Source organism: Mauremys mutica, chromosome 21, assembly GCF_020497125.1.
Source record: "Mauremys mutica isolate MM-2020 ecotype Southern chromosome 21, ASM2049712v1, whole genome shotgun sequence".
NCBI lineage: Eukaryota > Metazoa > Chordata > Testudines > Geoemydidae > Mauremys > Mauremys mutica.
Window position 1 is genome coordinate 1768671 of NC_059092.1, and position 15744 is coordinate 1784414.

At 58.2% G+C, this 15744-nt stretch overlaps 1 protein-coding gene across 5 annotated transcripts in view; it reads right to left on the reverse strand.

Moving 5' to 3' along the window:
• ESPN (espin) overlaps positions 1–15744 on the reverse strand; it is a 79151-nt gene that overhangs the window by 17246 nt on the left and 46161 nt on the right. For all 5 annotated transcript variants that reach the window (XM_044996400.1, XM_044996399.1, XM_044996401.1 and 2 more), the window contains exons 8-9: positions 10340–10501; positions 9522–9720 (exon numbers count right to left, since the gene is read on the reverse strand). In XM_044996400.1, the coding sequence (XP_044852335.1) occupies positions 9522–9720; positions 10340–10501 (361 nt within the window). The remainder of the gene's footprint in view (positions 1–9521; positions 9721–10339; positions 10502–15744) is intronic.

The window sequence follows — 15744 nt, forward strand, 5'->3', positions numbered from 1 at the left end:
TAGTAGCAAGGCTGGACACTTTAATGCCAGCTCAGTGCCAGTCAAGCCTAACATGGCATGAGCGTGTGTGTATGGTGTGAGGGGGTCCTGACCCCGCCTGTCTCCTGCTGGATGGCAGGGGGTTAGTCACCTGGTCCCCCAGAACAGAAAACATGGTGTTACCAGGGGGCTTGTGGGACTAACACCTCACGGTAGGTGCAGTCCGTTTCCCAAGGTGCTGAGGCCAGCTGCTCATGCCAGCATGGTTCTGTGGTGTACTGCCAGTTACCCTGGCAGAGGCACTGGCCCTGGAGCCCTTTCCCTGGCAGCAGGCACCTGACACACTAACAGTAAAATGGACACTGTCCTCAATGGCCCATGAATTGTAGCACACAGCCAGGGCTGCGGCCAGCCCTGGTTCCTGGAGTGGGCTGTATCCAAAGGGGCCGGGGAAGACATTCACGGCCAGAATGAGGAACACTCTGCTCTTCGGCCTCCTAGGAGAACCTCCCCCTGCCCCGATCTAGCGGTGGCTCCTGCCAGCAGCACCGGAAGGGCCAGTTTCATGGCAGAGGGGATGCTACTCAGCATTCTGCACCCACTTCGCTGGCTCTTTGGGCACCCAAGGTCCCTGCAGCGACGTGGGAGAAGCAGGCACGTGACAGATACCCCACCGGTGAGTAAGCAGGTCCTCAGTCGGACCCAGCTTGCAGCTGTTCGTGAGACAGAGCCTGGAAAATTGGCTCCGGCATTTTCCTTTTAAAGAGCAGATTAATCTGGAGGTATCAGCTCAGTGCATCTTGTCAGAGCTCTCCTCCATCCAGCCTGTAAGCTCCTCGGCACTGGGACCGGATCTGCTCACCTGCACCGTGCACATGGGGCTGGGTATGTGCCCAATCCTGCCCCACTGAAGCCAGTGGGGGCTTTCCCATTCACGACACTGGGAGGATCAAACCCCACATAATGGTCCTACCCAAACCAATGCCTGTCATTGGTGGCCAAACCTGATGCCTCCCTATGAATGTAGGAGCCTCGCTTTATGCACAGGGGCTTGAAGTGTGGCTGGTATTTGTCGGGCAGTAGAGTCGGGCAGTGTGACGAAGTCTCCCTGGCAACTAATGGCCAGGCCCTTCCCCCCTGCAAGGAGCTAGCTAAAGGTGTGGGAGAACAAAGAGATCAGGTGACCTCCTGGCAGGGGAAAAGAGACAAAGCCCAGAGAGGCGGGGCTGGAGGGGGTTGGGTAGTTTTTGGAAGCTGGCTGGAAAATGGAGGGGAGCCCAACGGGGCTTGGGCTTCCCCATGGGGCTGTGGCCTCCCTGGGGTCCCAGATGGACCTAACTAAAGGAGATCCTGTTCTCTGTACCTACAAGCTCTGGTTTAGACCGTGTTCCTGTCTTCTAATAAACCTCTGTGTTACTGGCTGGCTGAGAGTCACGTCTGACTGCGAAGTGAGGGGGGTGCAGGACCCTGTGCGGCAGCGGGGCCGCCTGGGCGGGGGAAGCGCACGGAGGGGCAGGGGATGCTGAATGCTCCAAGGAGAGACCCAGGAGGTGAAGCCGTGGGAGCTTCTTGCCCTGCAGACAGGCTGCTCCGAGGGAGAGGAGGCTCCCCAGAGTCCTGCCTGGCTTTGTGGGGAGCAGTTCCAGAGCAGCGCCCGGGGACTCCGTGACAGGCAGTAACTGCACATGCAGAGTTAGAGGGAAGGGCTGGGTCACCAGTTAGGTACAACTATCCATCTGTTACAGGAAACACCTCTAGAATGGCACCAAAGGGTTTCTAACCCCCCATTATTATTACATAGACTGTGCTATGAAATTCTATAGGGTGGCTAAAAACAAGCCTGGAGAAATGATCTCATTCCTTGTTAAATGCTACAGGGTTTCAGAGCAATTTCAAGAGAAACCTAGTCACTTTCTATAGAATCCAATTGCCAGCAGACCTATTAAACCCTATGGGCCTTTCTCTTGACAGGGTCTGTCTGCAATACTAGCATGGACCTGCACAGGCAGGATAACCCCCTGTAGCCACAGCTCATGCTCCCCCACGGAGTCTCACCAGCCCATGGGACAGGCAGCAAAAGAGCCCCTTGGAGTCCTAAACCTTGTGCAGAGGCAGCTGGACAGTCCAAGCACTAGGGCGGTAATGCCGTTAGCACTTGGCATTCACTGGTAGTAAGGCAGCAGAGCTCAGTATTCTAGCAGGGAGCACTAGGCCAAGGAAGACGCAGAGGAAAATGGATTCACTCCCCTCAAAGTGCAGCGAGTGGGCCGTGGAAATGACAGCGGGCTGATGCTGAATGTCTAGTTTGCTCTAGAAAATGAAGCACTCTAATGGAGATTGCTACGGCACTGCCATTTGTCGAGACAAGGTTATTTGTTAATAGTTAAACACAAGGACTCCAAAGGCTCAGAGACTGAGCCCAGTGACATGGGGCAAAGCTCAGAGGAGTGAGCTGCTGACAAACAGCTGTTCTAACCCAACAGGAAGGGGGCAGCTTCTCATGGTAGCAAAAATGAATAACTGCCATGAGCTTCGTTCCAGCTCCCATACCCTCCATCCAGAAAGTAGTGCTGGAAAGTAAAAACTGCGCTCGAGTTCCCAAGCAGCAGCTGCCGAGAGCGAACGGCTGCATCACTGGTCTGGCTAGTCCACATCCAGAAAGGAAAATTACCATCAGCAACAATAACCGACAGCTAGCCATCCAGACTGGGCGACCCAGCAACCAGCAGCAGCTTTCCCACACGTACAAGCCGTCCAACTGCACTAACAATGCATGCACGGAAACGGCTCCCGACAGGGGCAGCTTGGACAGGTAACTAGCACACGGGCTGTATGTTACTTTGCTATCAGTATTTAAGTGGCTAAAACACAGTAACGAATTTACTAAAACAACTATTCCCCTGACAGCCACATGTCGTTTGCAGGGGTGCCCCACACATTCCCTGAGCCCTTTCTTGGGGGCCAGCCCTCACTGAATTGTACTGGAAACCTTAGGGCTACAGTAAAGTGGCTGCTTAAAGGGGGGCGGGGGAGAGATTGCACTTTGGATCCTCTGTGCATGTTCCCCTCTCCTGTATGCTGGTACAGTAACCCAGGGAAGTGGGGACAAGAGAGCTGGGCCGCGGGATGATTCCCTGCTGGGAGCATCTATACCATTCATCACCTGGGTGCTGGCTGGGCAGCTTGCTGTGGGCAGCAGAGGGGAGCTGGAGTGTGTCCTTGGCCTTGCAGAATTCAGAGTCTGAGTGCCTAAATCCTGGTCCTTTCTGACAGTGGGGAGGGTGCCTGAGGGGCTCAGAGGAGCAGCTGTTTGTTTCCCCTCCAAGCCACCGAGCACATTCCCAGAGCACTGGGCAGCCTGCAGCACATGAGGTTACTGTGTGCTGGGCCGGAGAGCATCAGGGAAAGGGGGTTGCCAAGAGCAGCTCAAGCGGCCAGGTGCCCTGGGCCATGCTGTTGCTGGGGTGCAGCACGCAGCAGCACCTTGCCTGAGGACACCAGTAGGGCTCTGAAGCGTCATTCGCCCCCCCACTCAGCTGATCAGACTTGTGTGTGCCCCAGCAATCACCAAAGAGCCTCAAGTCATTAAATAGCCACCACCCTAATGTCAAATAGCATCAGACTTCCCTGTGGAGTTCGGAGAGAGTAAACTGGACACCGACCATTAAGGGACTAGCAGAAAGGAGCCAGGGCACTTCCCCCCCCCCACGCACTGGGCACTCTGCTGACTTCCCACAGGAATGGTAACACAGCGCCAGGACTTACTGGGTCTCTTGCCGTGCCCCAAAGCTTTTCCTGCTAGGAGGTAGAGAGAGAAGCAACAAGAGTGCAGTTAGCAGAAGAGGCATTTGGCTCCCACAAGACAGAAGAGAAGAAAAGCCGCCAGCAGGGAGAAGTGGGTACGAGCAGGAGTGACACCACACAGACTCCAGTGCAGAGGACAGACAAGCCCATGAGGAATGGAGTTAAGGTTAAAAAAATAAATTAGAAACACAACTGTGAGAGAGGCCACGGGGGAACATCGCTAAATGCACTTTAAACAGCCACAGAGAACCAAAGCAAGGCTGCGTAGATTCATCAGCTGACGCTTACGCTCACATTTTCAAGTTATTTTTAAAATAAAAGTTAAGAAATATTTCCCCTCTGTGTGCCAGCCTGGCCTGAGCGGAACAGGCTGGGGTCTGACCCAGTAATAACAGTTTCCCACGAATGACAGAGCGCCTTCAGAGCTGCAGAATGGGTCCTAGGACAGCGTGTTTCGGCATCCTTGCTGACAGGGCTCACTGCACCTGCGCACAGGCTGGGGATACTGACAAGCAGACGCATTTCGGAGGTTTAAGTTAAGTGGCAGTTTGCTCTGACATTGTCAGTTTTCCCTGGCTGGATTTTGCATGTGTTTCTCTAGTCTTAGATGTCCCCTTTATTCTTCTGTACTGTTTAATCAAAGCATATCTGATCAGCAAGGATACCTTTCGTTAAAGCTCTGTTTGGTTTAATAACGATCCGTTACTGCTGGAGGAGATTAAATGTTACAGGCAATCCCCTGCACACGCTGTTATTTTAGCTACTGTTTCCCAGGTGTGGTGCAGGGTCTGCCAAAAGTTACCATTAATCCTGAGCAGTTTCTTCAGGAGAGGCGTGAGGGGAGCCAGCCTTTTCGAGGACGAGGTCGTCTCCATAAGTATCGCCCATGTGACAGTTGTGACTCTGTCCTGTCACTAGGATGGCGGGCAGCAGAAATCCCCAGGCTCATTTTCCTGCTTGGGGCTGTTGGAAGCGCAGTAGCTCTGCGACAGGTTTATATAGCACCATGCATGTCACACCTACAGAGTAACTGGCTTAAGACAATCTGGACAGCTGCAGTCTCTGGTATCTGGGACACCAGTGGCTTGCTGCTCTTGGGCTGCCAGCTCCAATTGGTCACTGCATCTTAAAGACACAGCCAGACGGGCTGAGCTTCGTCATGCTATGGACGCAGGGCAGGCTCGTGGGTCTGACCCTGAGGCCAGTGAGCGAGCAGAGGGAAAACATCCCTAATGCCTGTGACGCAGTAGGCAGTGGGGCGGATTGACCCGGGAATGTCGTCTAGTTTTACTGGGACTGTCTGCACTGGGGATGGGAGAGCAGGGGATGAGTTTACTTGAGAGTTACCTGAGCTTGTAACCTGAGCCAGGAGGGGGGTGGTGCCAGGTGACACCTTTGCCCTGGAAACTGGACAAAGGGAGGGGAGGACCTGGGGGAAGGGGGAGAGAGACGGCTAGAGGGGGTTTTGCTTTCAGTTTTGAGCTGGGTGGTGAAACGCAGGGAACCCCAAAGCTGGGGTCTAAGCTCCCTAACCCCCCCCCCCCGAAGGACTTGACTGAGAGGTCCTGGTTGTACCTACAAGCCCTACTTGGGACTGTGTTCCTGTCGTCTAATAAACCTTCTGTGTTACTGGCTGGCTGAGAGTCAAGGTGAATCGCAAGAAGAGGGGTGCAGGGCCCTGACTCCCCCCACTCCGTGACAATGCCCTACAGGAGCGTTGCAATTAATGCTCCTTCACCCGCTCTCATGCCAGTGATGGTCACTAGGGCAAATCTCCCCGAGGCCAGCAAGCTCAGGCTTTGTGCACGTGCCACGGAGCAGCGCTGGGCTGGTTCCCCTTGGGGTGGGTGACACTCAACGCCTGCTCCGCCCCGGATGAGCACATGAGTGCCCAAGGCAGGCGAAGTTCCACATGGGGTCACCAGACAGCACTCCCAGGGCACTCCGCTCTGCAGGAGCAGTGCCAAGGGGGCGGGGATTGTGGGGTGATGGGTGGTGGCAGGGTGCACCCAATGGGTCTGTAGGCAGTCTGGATCTGAGCAACATAGGACCTGCCAGGTAAAATCAGACCAGTCTCCTGTCTCCCCCAGTGGCCAGCACCAGCTGCCAGAGGATGGGGCAAGAAACCCCCTAACGGACAAAGCTTGGATAACTTGCCCATGGGGTTGTTTCTTCATATCACGGGATACTGTTAACCCTGCCTGTTGTGGCTCTGGGTGGTCTCGTTATCGTGGCTCTGGCTAGCTCCTGTCTAGCCCCACCTGTGGTAGGTCTCCACGATATCCTGTGGCAGTGAGTTCCACAGGCTAACTCTAGTGGGGGGAGCACCTCCTCCCAGGACTCTGCATGACCCAGGCCTGTGCTAGGGAGATCCCGCACCCCAGTGCACTAGCACCTAGGAGCTGCCACTCTTCTCCCCACCACGTAGCACTGGGGGGGAACTGCAGAGAGGAGCCAGCAGGAGCCCCAGCTGGTAGGACCAGAACCAGCCAGAGCAGGGACCACTGGGCATTCAGAGACCGTCCTGCAGTTTAACCAGACTTTCTCTGTCCTGTGCTGATTGGCCGTTTGCTACAACCCCGCTCCCCTGGGTCTCTTCACCTCTGTGTCTCTCCACACCTGCACCCTTACTCTCTTCTCCCCTGCCCCGTCCCCCTCAACCCTGCCCCTCCCTTCCCTGGTCTTTCCATGTAGCTGATCCCCTCCTAAGTAACCCCCCAAAGAAACAAACCACTAAATCCTGACACTGCCATGCCGTTTGCTGCCATCACGCAGGCCCCTGCTGGTGTGTTCCAGCCCTTCCCACTCTGTGTCTGTCTGGTCTCTTGTAACTGGTAGCTCTTTGGGGCAGGGGCTGCCTGCCCCTCTGGGGGCCCCTCTTAAAGAGCCTTTCCCTTCTGGTGGGCCCCCTCTGCCTGCCCTCTGGGGGCCCCTCCCTGCCTGCCCTCTGGGGGCCCCCTCTGCCTGCTGCTCTGGGCCCCCCCCTCTGCCTGCCCCCTCCACCGTCAGTCCCACGCTCAATAATGGTAACTGTACACCTGACACCCCCAAAGAGGGGGATGGGAGCAGCTTCTCCTCCCCCATTCTGGCTGTGGCCTAGCTGCCCCCCAGCTCTGTGACCCAATGGCACAAAGCGAAACCCTTGCAGGCCCCACTGCCCAGCAGGCAAGCCCCGAATGCAGAGGGTGCAGGCAGCCGTGTCCTGTCTGTGCCTAAAGCTCCCCCGCTCCACATCTGAGGGCACCAAGCCCCCGCCCCCGCTGGCGAGCCCAGCCCTGCCCGCTGAGAAGAGCAGCACGAGTGCTGGGCCCAGGGACCATGCAGGGGGCGGTCAGGGGAGCCTTGCCTGCCCTCGGGGAGCTGGATGGGGGATGCTGCGGGGCCGGGGGTGGGGGGGTCACCCTGACCAGCTCACACAGATTTAAGGGACACCTCCCCTTGTCCACACTGGGATGTTCCCCATGTGCAAACACACGGTTTGCTAGCGAAGACAAGGTGGGAGAAAAGCGGGGCCTTGGGCTGGTGCTTTGCAGCAGCAGAGCTGAGCCGCCCCTGGGACTCTTTACCAGCCTGGCGTGTCAGCTCAGCTGGGCTTGGCCCGGTGGCTGGCAAGGGAAGGGTTAACCCTCTGCCCCTGGCTGGAGGAAGGAGCCCAGCTGCTGCCCCTGAGTGCAGGGATATTGGTCCCAGGGCGGGGCCAGCTGTGGGCACTTCGGGCCCCCTCCCCAGCATGCTACAAAAGGAGGAGGTTGGGGGCGGTGGCTCTTGATAGCAAAGAGAGGGAGGAAGGACAGACAGACAGACAGACCGATCACTCACTCACTCACTCGCTAGCTAGCTAGCTCGCTATCGGCAGGAAAGGGAGGGGAATGCTATGCAATGGAGCCGTGTGGTGGGGGGGTCGCCATAGCACTGGGGGAGTCCTGGGGGCCCTCGGCGGGGCAGGCTGTTTGACTGTTCCATGCTAATGCACCCTGGAGAAGGGGCTAACCCCCAAGCTGCATAGGGCCCTTCGGGGCCCCACAGCCTCCCATGCTGGTGGTGGGGCCTGAGGGAAAACAGCCTGGCTGCTCCCAGGCACAGGGGCTCATGGTGGGCTTGGGCTGGAGGCTTTGCCAGCTGGGCCGTGTAATTCAGGCCTTAGGGACCTGCTCCTTGCCTTTTTCTCTGGGGCCTGCTCTCCTCCAGGCTGGTGGGTGCTTCCCCTGCCAGGGAGCAGGCAGCCCCAGGCTGCCTCTTCTAACCCTAGCTGAGTTTGGGACCCACCAGAGCTGCTTCCCAGGCCATGCAGCCAGTGGTGCAGCTCCTAGGGCCCCTCTGCTTGCTTGGCTGGGCTGTGGGAATGTTGAGGCATGTGAGGCTCTGAGTGTCACTCCCCTGGGGTCAGCGCTGTCTTTACCAAGAGCTCCCTCTGGGTCCCACATCCCAACCTCCCCCGGGCCACTCAGAGACAGACCCTGCAGTGTGCCACGTGCTGTATGTGGCATCCAGAGCCCCCCTGCGGCTGCCACAATGCCTGGAGGGGACAGGAGCCAACCAGCCTGGTAGAGTGGGGCCAGCCCCACTGCCTGCTCAGTCTGAACGCCTCACTCCCCATGGCCTCTACCTCCCTGCTGCTGCAGGCACGTGCCAGCCTTGGGGCACCGGGCGCTCCCCGGCAGGACCCACAGGGCTGAGAGAAAACCCAAACCCTGGCAGCTGCTCCAGAAGGGAAGCAGGGTCGGGAACACAGCACTGGAGACGGTTTATGAGCTGTGTTGCGCAGAGGAAGCTCCTGCTTGGCTGCCATGGGGCCCAGCTCCAAGGGGGCTGCAGGGCTGGGTTGGCATCGCTCAGACAAACCCCGTAAAAAGCTCAAAGTGTAGCATCCTGAGTGTTAGTGACATGTCCCTTTTTCTCCAATACTGCACAGCGGTGCCCTCCACTCTCCCTCCAGCCAGTTCAGGTGACAAAGGTCAGGCACCAATTCATAGTGGCAAAGGGACCAGGACTTTAACTGCAACAGCCAAGCTGCGTGTCCTGTGCCTACTTGGAATGGAAGCTCTTGGCAGCAGGGACTCGGCTCCTCCCCTGTCTGTATGCTACAGCGCTAAGCAGGGCTTGTTGCTAGTCTCAAGCCTATGATGGTAAATGGAAGCTGCAGTAAGGCTGGTTGGGAGATATGTCAGCTGACTCGGTGTCTGTCTCTGTACTGATCCCAGCTCCCACCTGTCCCCCTCCACGCACAAAAAATCCCAGACATCCTTGTGCCACAATGATAAACCTGCTTGGACGAGGCTGCAAGCTGGCCAGGTGTCCCCATGTGCCCAGCAGAGGAATAGCAGGGACCACGTACAGCAGAGCCCCTGCGTAATCTTCTGTATGTTAGCCTTTGCCACCTCCCCCCTCCTCATCAGCCGCTTGTCACTCTGTGCGTTAGCTCGGCACATGGAGAGACAGGGCCTAGCATGTGTCAGAAAGAGCCACCCCACATACGGTGCCGCATCCACACAGGCCAGGGCTAAAGCCTTTTGCAGGGTGTGCGCTAATGAGCTTCCCTGTTCCCACTCCTTTTACAGCTCTCTTGAAGCCTTTGGTGGTGGGGGGGAATTCTGAAAACAAACCAGCAATTTTATTTGACAACCCTGGGTTCCTCCCTTGTTTGGCAGGAAGCTGCGTTACAGCCTGCAGATCAGAGCCCGGGGTGTCAAACCAGCCGCAGGAGGCCCCAAACGCGTGGCAGAGACTCTGCAACTTACTTCCAGTGGAAGAAGACGAGCGGCGCTGGCTGAAAGAGGGCACCTGAGTCTCCGTTGGCAGTGGAGGGGGCGGGGGTGGAGGACAGATGTTCTCAGGAAGAGGAGGGGGAGGGGGCGGGGGCGGGGGCGTCATCTCCCCAGAGGGCTTGTTCTCAGCCGCACTCCCATTGTGCACGTTGTCGTTGGAAAGAAGAGACGCCTTAAAGAAACCAACACATAAATACATTGAAAACAGGCAGTAAAGGTCCAGTGAGTCAGGCGATGCAATGCACTCCCTCCCGCTGTCACCCGGCCAGCCGCTGGCTGTGGCAGGGCCCAGGGGCTCCCAGCTGGCACCGCCACGAGTTACCTTGCTGGGGGGAGCTGGCAACGGAGGCCCACACTGACCCCAAAGCCCATCCTGCAGAGCAGGGCCAGCAGGCACCTTCCCCACACGCTGCTCTGGGGCTCCGCAGCAGGGGCTGGGCCCCAGGCCGTCCCTGGCCCCAGCGGAGGCGGCTGGCGAGATGGCCAGTGGTCCTTACGATGCGGACATCTGTGCAGTGGGAACTGGGCTGAGCCCCACCTCCCCCAGTTCATTTCATACAAGCCCTGGAGCTGTCGCTGGCACTGGGTGGGGTTTGGACAGGTCCCCCAGAGGTGGAGTCTCTGCTTCCCAGTGCCAGCCCCTGAGCCAGGCAGGTCCATGTCTGTACGAACACGATCTGCCCGGCGCCCGCCCTGCCCAGTCAGACCCGCTCAGACGCTGGGAGCTCGCTCAGGAGCTCAGGCTCCAGAGAAAAGCAGCTGAGGGGTGGGCGGCGGGAGCAGCGGCTCACCTCCTCGCTGTGCGCCATCGTCCAGCTGCCAGGCTGCTCCCCCGCACTGTGGTCCAGGTGTCTGTAGTAATCCCCGGTGCTGGGCTGCTTGCTGAAGTTCCTAGATTTCCTGCCGGAGTCGACCCGCCGGAGGCCTTCCAGGCTGCCGTCGTGGGACGATAACTGCAAGCAACAAGGGGTAGCAGGGTTTGCGCTGGGAGACGGGGAGGCCCCCCGATGACAGCAGGGCCCCGTTTGCTGGGTGCTGTCAATACATGGAGTGGGAGACTGTCCCTGCCTTGAAACAGACAAGGGGGGAGGAAGCAGCAGCCTCGCCCGGCCCGGGTGGGAAGTGGGGTCCAGAGACACAACATGACTTGCCCTGGGTCACACAGGGAAACTGAGCCCAGGCCAGACTCTCCTCCACAGAGGCTCCCGTCACTCCATGGCACATCTCGTAGCACTGCCCCCCCCACCCCCCAGGTGCTGGCGCGCAGTACAATGAACGCCACCAGGGCGTCTGTCTCTTTGTGTCATTGGAGGGTCTAGGGCCCAGTTACTGCCCAGGACCCAGTGTGCTGGGTGCTGTACAGACACCGAACAGAAAGGCATTCTGGGCATTGGCCATTGACAGCTCCAGTGCCACTCACTGGGGGACAAACACTTGGAGAAATAACTCGGTTCTGAGCTGCTCTTCAGTTGTTTAATCATTTCAGTTTCCAGCACACAGCCAGCAATGTAGTTAATATCTCCCAGAGCTCCTCTGTGCTTCACATGTGATAAATAATGAAGTATCTGAACATAGCCCGGCCGTGTGTGGAGCTGGGATTCAGAGCACTGAGCCGAATGCCACATTTATCAGCATTAGATACCATGGCCGTTCTGTGACGGTGGCAGGTTTAGCTCCTAGAGCAGGAGACATTGTGGGTAATTTTCTAGTGAACTGAAAAATCTCATTGACTATTTTAGGTTTTCCTGGTGCGCTCGTCTCTCTAGCGTCTAGCTGCTGAGGTGAGAGCAGGTGAATGCAATTCCATAAAGCCACGAGGGCCCTGAAAGCTGCCCTGCACACGGCACTAAGAACCTGGTTGAGTTTTTGTTTTCATAACGCCTTTTGAGGAGAGTTTAGGATCCACAGCTCTCAATCCCAGCCCCTGCGGATTAGCTGGGGCAGCTTATCCCTTCGCAAAACCAGTGGAGCCGGGCACTTCCCACAGCCCCAAACTTTGCATTCAATGGCCATGTTCTTATGTAACTAAGAGCCATTGGGAGCAGCACCTTTAAATCGCCTTGGTGCAGATCTCAAGGGCTTTGTGCGCAGAACAGCTGAGTGACCTGGATTTTACGAGGCAGGTAATAGCACAGAGGTCCTTGGAAATGGTACTAGCTGTTTCCCAGAGGCTATCGGAGCCTCTGAGCCAGGTTTCACTAATCTCCAGAGCGTGCTTCCGCCAGTGTGCATGGCTCCAGGGGACAGTTACGAGGCAGCTCTGCTGGGTGAGGGGGCAGAGTGCTGAGCCGGGGTAGGGAGGGTGCCGTGATCACACTGCGGGGACATCTGCTCCTGGGGCTGGAGGACGATGCAATTGGAGGCTGGCCTCGGGGAGCTGGCCTGCATTGCTACAAGGGAGCCGCCCCCGGCTCTTGGGAAGAACGGCCCAATGGCTAGGGCACCAGGCTGGGACTCAGGAGACGAGGGTTCAAGTTACCGCTCTGCTATAGACTCCATGGATGAGTCTTGCTGTGTCTTGTTCCCCCTCTGTGGAATGGGCTCGCCAGCCCTGCCCCGCTGCACAGCGACGTGGTGGGGGAAATACATTTGTGGTGATGAGGCACTCAGAGGGGAGACAGCTACTTACCAGGGCTAGATCTCTGCCCCTGTGGAGCCAGCGGGCGAGGAACACAGTGGAGGCCTTGCACTAAGCCACTGGGGCACGAAGTGTCTCCCCGGCCCAAGTGGGAGCCTTCCTGCAACCAGACAGGGGCAGCCCGAAGGGGCTGCTGCCTTGGGAGCGTGGCCCTTGGGAATGGGGCTTGCACCGACAGCACAGCGGAGAACTGCTGGGTGCATCTTTGCTACCGAATCTCAGAGTCCCTGACTCCAGCTCACAGGCTCTTTTGTTCCAGAGGCCAGGCTATTTGCATTCATCTCTTTCCCCCTTGCATACGATTTTGCATGGCCATGATTTGTATGACTGGAACATTAAACAGACCAATCTGCATTGGTAATTGCCTACGTGCTGCTCACCCAGTCTCCTTTGGACTCACAGACAAATTCTGCTCTCAGTTAAACCAATCACAATCCAGAATAATGCAACCGGGGCCCTTAGCAAGGAAATACAGTTCCAACGACACCTTGGCAAATGCACAGCATGGACACTCGAATGCAAAGGGGCTGTGTTCTCCACACTGACCCAGAGATGTAGGTGGCTAGTGGCAACTGGTTCTGAAGTCCGGCTCTGTGAGTGAAGGAAAGACCCCTTCCCTGACTGCCTCGCTATGCACTGCTGCTGCAGGACTCAGCTCTGGCCAGCAGCTGGTGCAAAGTGAAGTGGGCAGCTGCTAAAGATGGCAGCTCTTGGCAGCCTCCTGCGCTGGGTGTTGCAGACAAGCAGGCGGGTGGCTGCACTGAGGAGATCTCTGGCTTTTTGTTCCCCAAATATAAATGACCTGGGAGGATGCAAACCGCTACTAAAGAAATGCTAACGGGGCGGCAGCATGTTCCAGGACCCCTGGGTATCTGAGCTAGAGCGATGGGCAGCGAGCTGATAGCCCAAGCACTGGACGTGCTGCAGGTGCCTTGCTAGCCACAGCCCTTGCTGGAGACCTACAGACCCTCCCGCGAGCCGCACAGAGCTTTGCTTCCCGAAGAAATAGATGTGCGGGGCACAACGGCCAAGCTGGCAGGACAGCAGGTGAGCTCAGTGCTCCCTTCCTCCGTGTGCCTGGCCTGACGGACGCCCCCGTGTTACGCTGCCCACCGATAGCAGGGAGGAATGGAGAAAACCATGGCGGGCGCATCGGCTCGACAGCCAAGTGATGGAAACGGAAGGAGAGACTCAAACATGCGAAACCCTCCGGTGCCAGCCACAAAGCCCACGCGTCCTCCCCAGAGGAAAGGGGGCACGAGGACAGACAGTCAGGGGCCAGCTGCATCCCTAGGCAGCCCTGTGCTCCTGGGGCTCCTACCTCCAGCATCTCTGGGCACTGCACGCAAAGGCCAGCTGGGCAGTGCTCCAGGAGAGCCAACCAGGCACGGATTCATGTCATTGTTGATAGCCCCGTAGGATCAGCCCTGCACCCGCTGGGATGACTGGGATGGCTCCCCAGTCCTGCTTCCTCAGGGGCATACGAGGTGGGTCACAGAGAAATCTCCCAGGAGCCCCTTACTGGGACACCGGCATCCCCCCTCACGAGCAGCACAGTCGTGGTGCTAATCGGAGACTCCCCCAAGTCGTCCTCCTCCTCCGGTCCCACTCTGCTCCCTCCACAACTAGACACTGTCATTGCAACAACAGAAGCACACTCCAGCACTGCCTCATGCAACCCACCACCTGCAGCAGTGCCCCGGCCCCAGTATGTAGCAGGGCACCAAACGCTCCCTGACCCAGCAGTGCCGGGTGAAGGAGCGGGGCTTCCCTGGGAGTGCAAAGCAGAGGGAGAGACCCCAGCAAAGACCCTCCACCTCCAGGCATGTGTGTAGGGTAAAGTAAAAGCCCTTCTTACCTGCGCCTAGCGAGGCTAAGACCCACTAAACCTGCCAGCCTGAAACAAAAGTGCCACCCGATACCTGGCCTCAGCACACCTGCGATACCCGAGCCAGCCTCTCCGGTTACAGCTGCTCGCTAATGAATTACCCACACCTATCGGCTCACCTGGCAATGACATCACTTGAGTGTCACTAGCCAATCACGGGGCAGCAGCTTCCATTTCTCTTCACAAAACCATAACTAAAGATTAACCTTAAAATGGGCATCTCGACCCCCCTGCTCTGCACGCAGCCTCCCTGCCCTCCGAGTCCTTAATGTGGCTGCGGCCCACCCCAGGCTCGCTCCCGGGGACCACTGGGGGGGTCAGTGCGAGCCGCGAGCCCCAGGAGATGCCACTGGCCTTTTCTGTGAAACACCCACAATCTCAGTGCCCTCCGCACACATGCAAGGGGTGGCGCCGGCCCTGAGGCCGTCCCAGCTAAGGCAGGTCCCGGAAGGGGCACTGGGGTCAGGACACGGGTGCAGCGGTCGTGAGTCAGTGTGTGGGTCAAAGACCAACGTCAGCCAGGAATACGTGTAGCTGGAAATGAGAAGAATGTTTGTAACCATCAGAGGGGTGAGGCGTGGGATCAGCCTCCCAATGGCAGCAGCGGGGGCACTGACGAGCTTGTAGGTGGCAGGCCCTAACGAGCTGGCCATGTTTGTGAAGGGGTTAGATGACGGCGCTGCCTGTGACAGCAGGGGCTGGACGCGGTGGCCTGGGAGATCCCGCTCAAGCCTGTGTCCCTGACTGCAGAGGCAGGAGGAATGGGGTGGCTGCTCACTTGTTGTCTCTTCCCATCAGCACCAGAGACCCTGGCTCAGACTCTGCCAGCTGCTCTCCCCTCACCCCTCAGCCCCCCTGGGTAAGGGCAGGCCCTGCCCACACTCCCACCTGTCCCAGCACGGGCAGGGTGTGTCCGTTACGTCTGCACCTCGGTGCTCCTTACAGGAGACACCCCCAGGCTCTGTTATTCCAGAGGCGGCCAGCGCCCGTTTCCCTGCAGCTCTGAACCCCCGTTCTGCAGGGCGGGTAATTGCCTGGCTCCCCAGGCTGCACTTTCCAGTTTCACAGTCTCGCTCTCCAGCTCGCATTACCCTGGCATCCGAAGTGCAGACACCGCTCCGGCAGGCATCTCTCAGCAGCACTGTGACAGGCACAGCTAGCGTTACCTTGGGCCCAGCCCCTGCCTGCCACGCTCCCCTCTCCGCACAGGGCGCTCGGCCCAGCCCCGGGGAGCCTGTGTGGGGCGTCACGCTGGCGGGGGGCAGGGGGGTGGCGGGTTACTCTCCCAGAACGGGCCCTGGCTCCAATGTGGTATTGATCAGCTGCACTGCGGCAGTGCCTGAGGCCAGGATTGGGAATCGGGGCCCCGTACTGTTGGGTGCTAACACATGCACACAGAAAACACAGGCCCTGCCCAAAAGAGTCTGTGAACCACCACCCCGCTGTCTGTGTGCTCAAGGGCCGAGTCACGTTGGGCCGGGCGGCTGGGGAATGCTGGTGCTCGGCTCTAGCCAGCTATCAGCTCTCTGGGGCAGGGGCAGGGGCAGGGGCAGGGCCCAGCTTTCTGTACCATGCCTGGGTACAGTGGGACTGTTCCCCCAAGACGGCAACCCCCTGCATGACACTTCTCTCCACCCGCTCCCTACCCGTCAAACCTCGCTCTGCCTAGC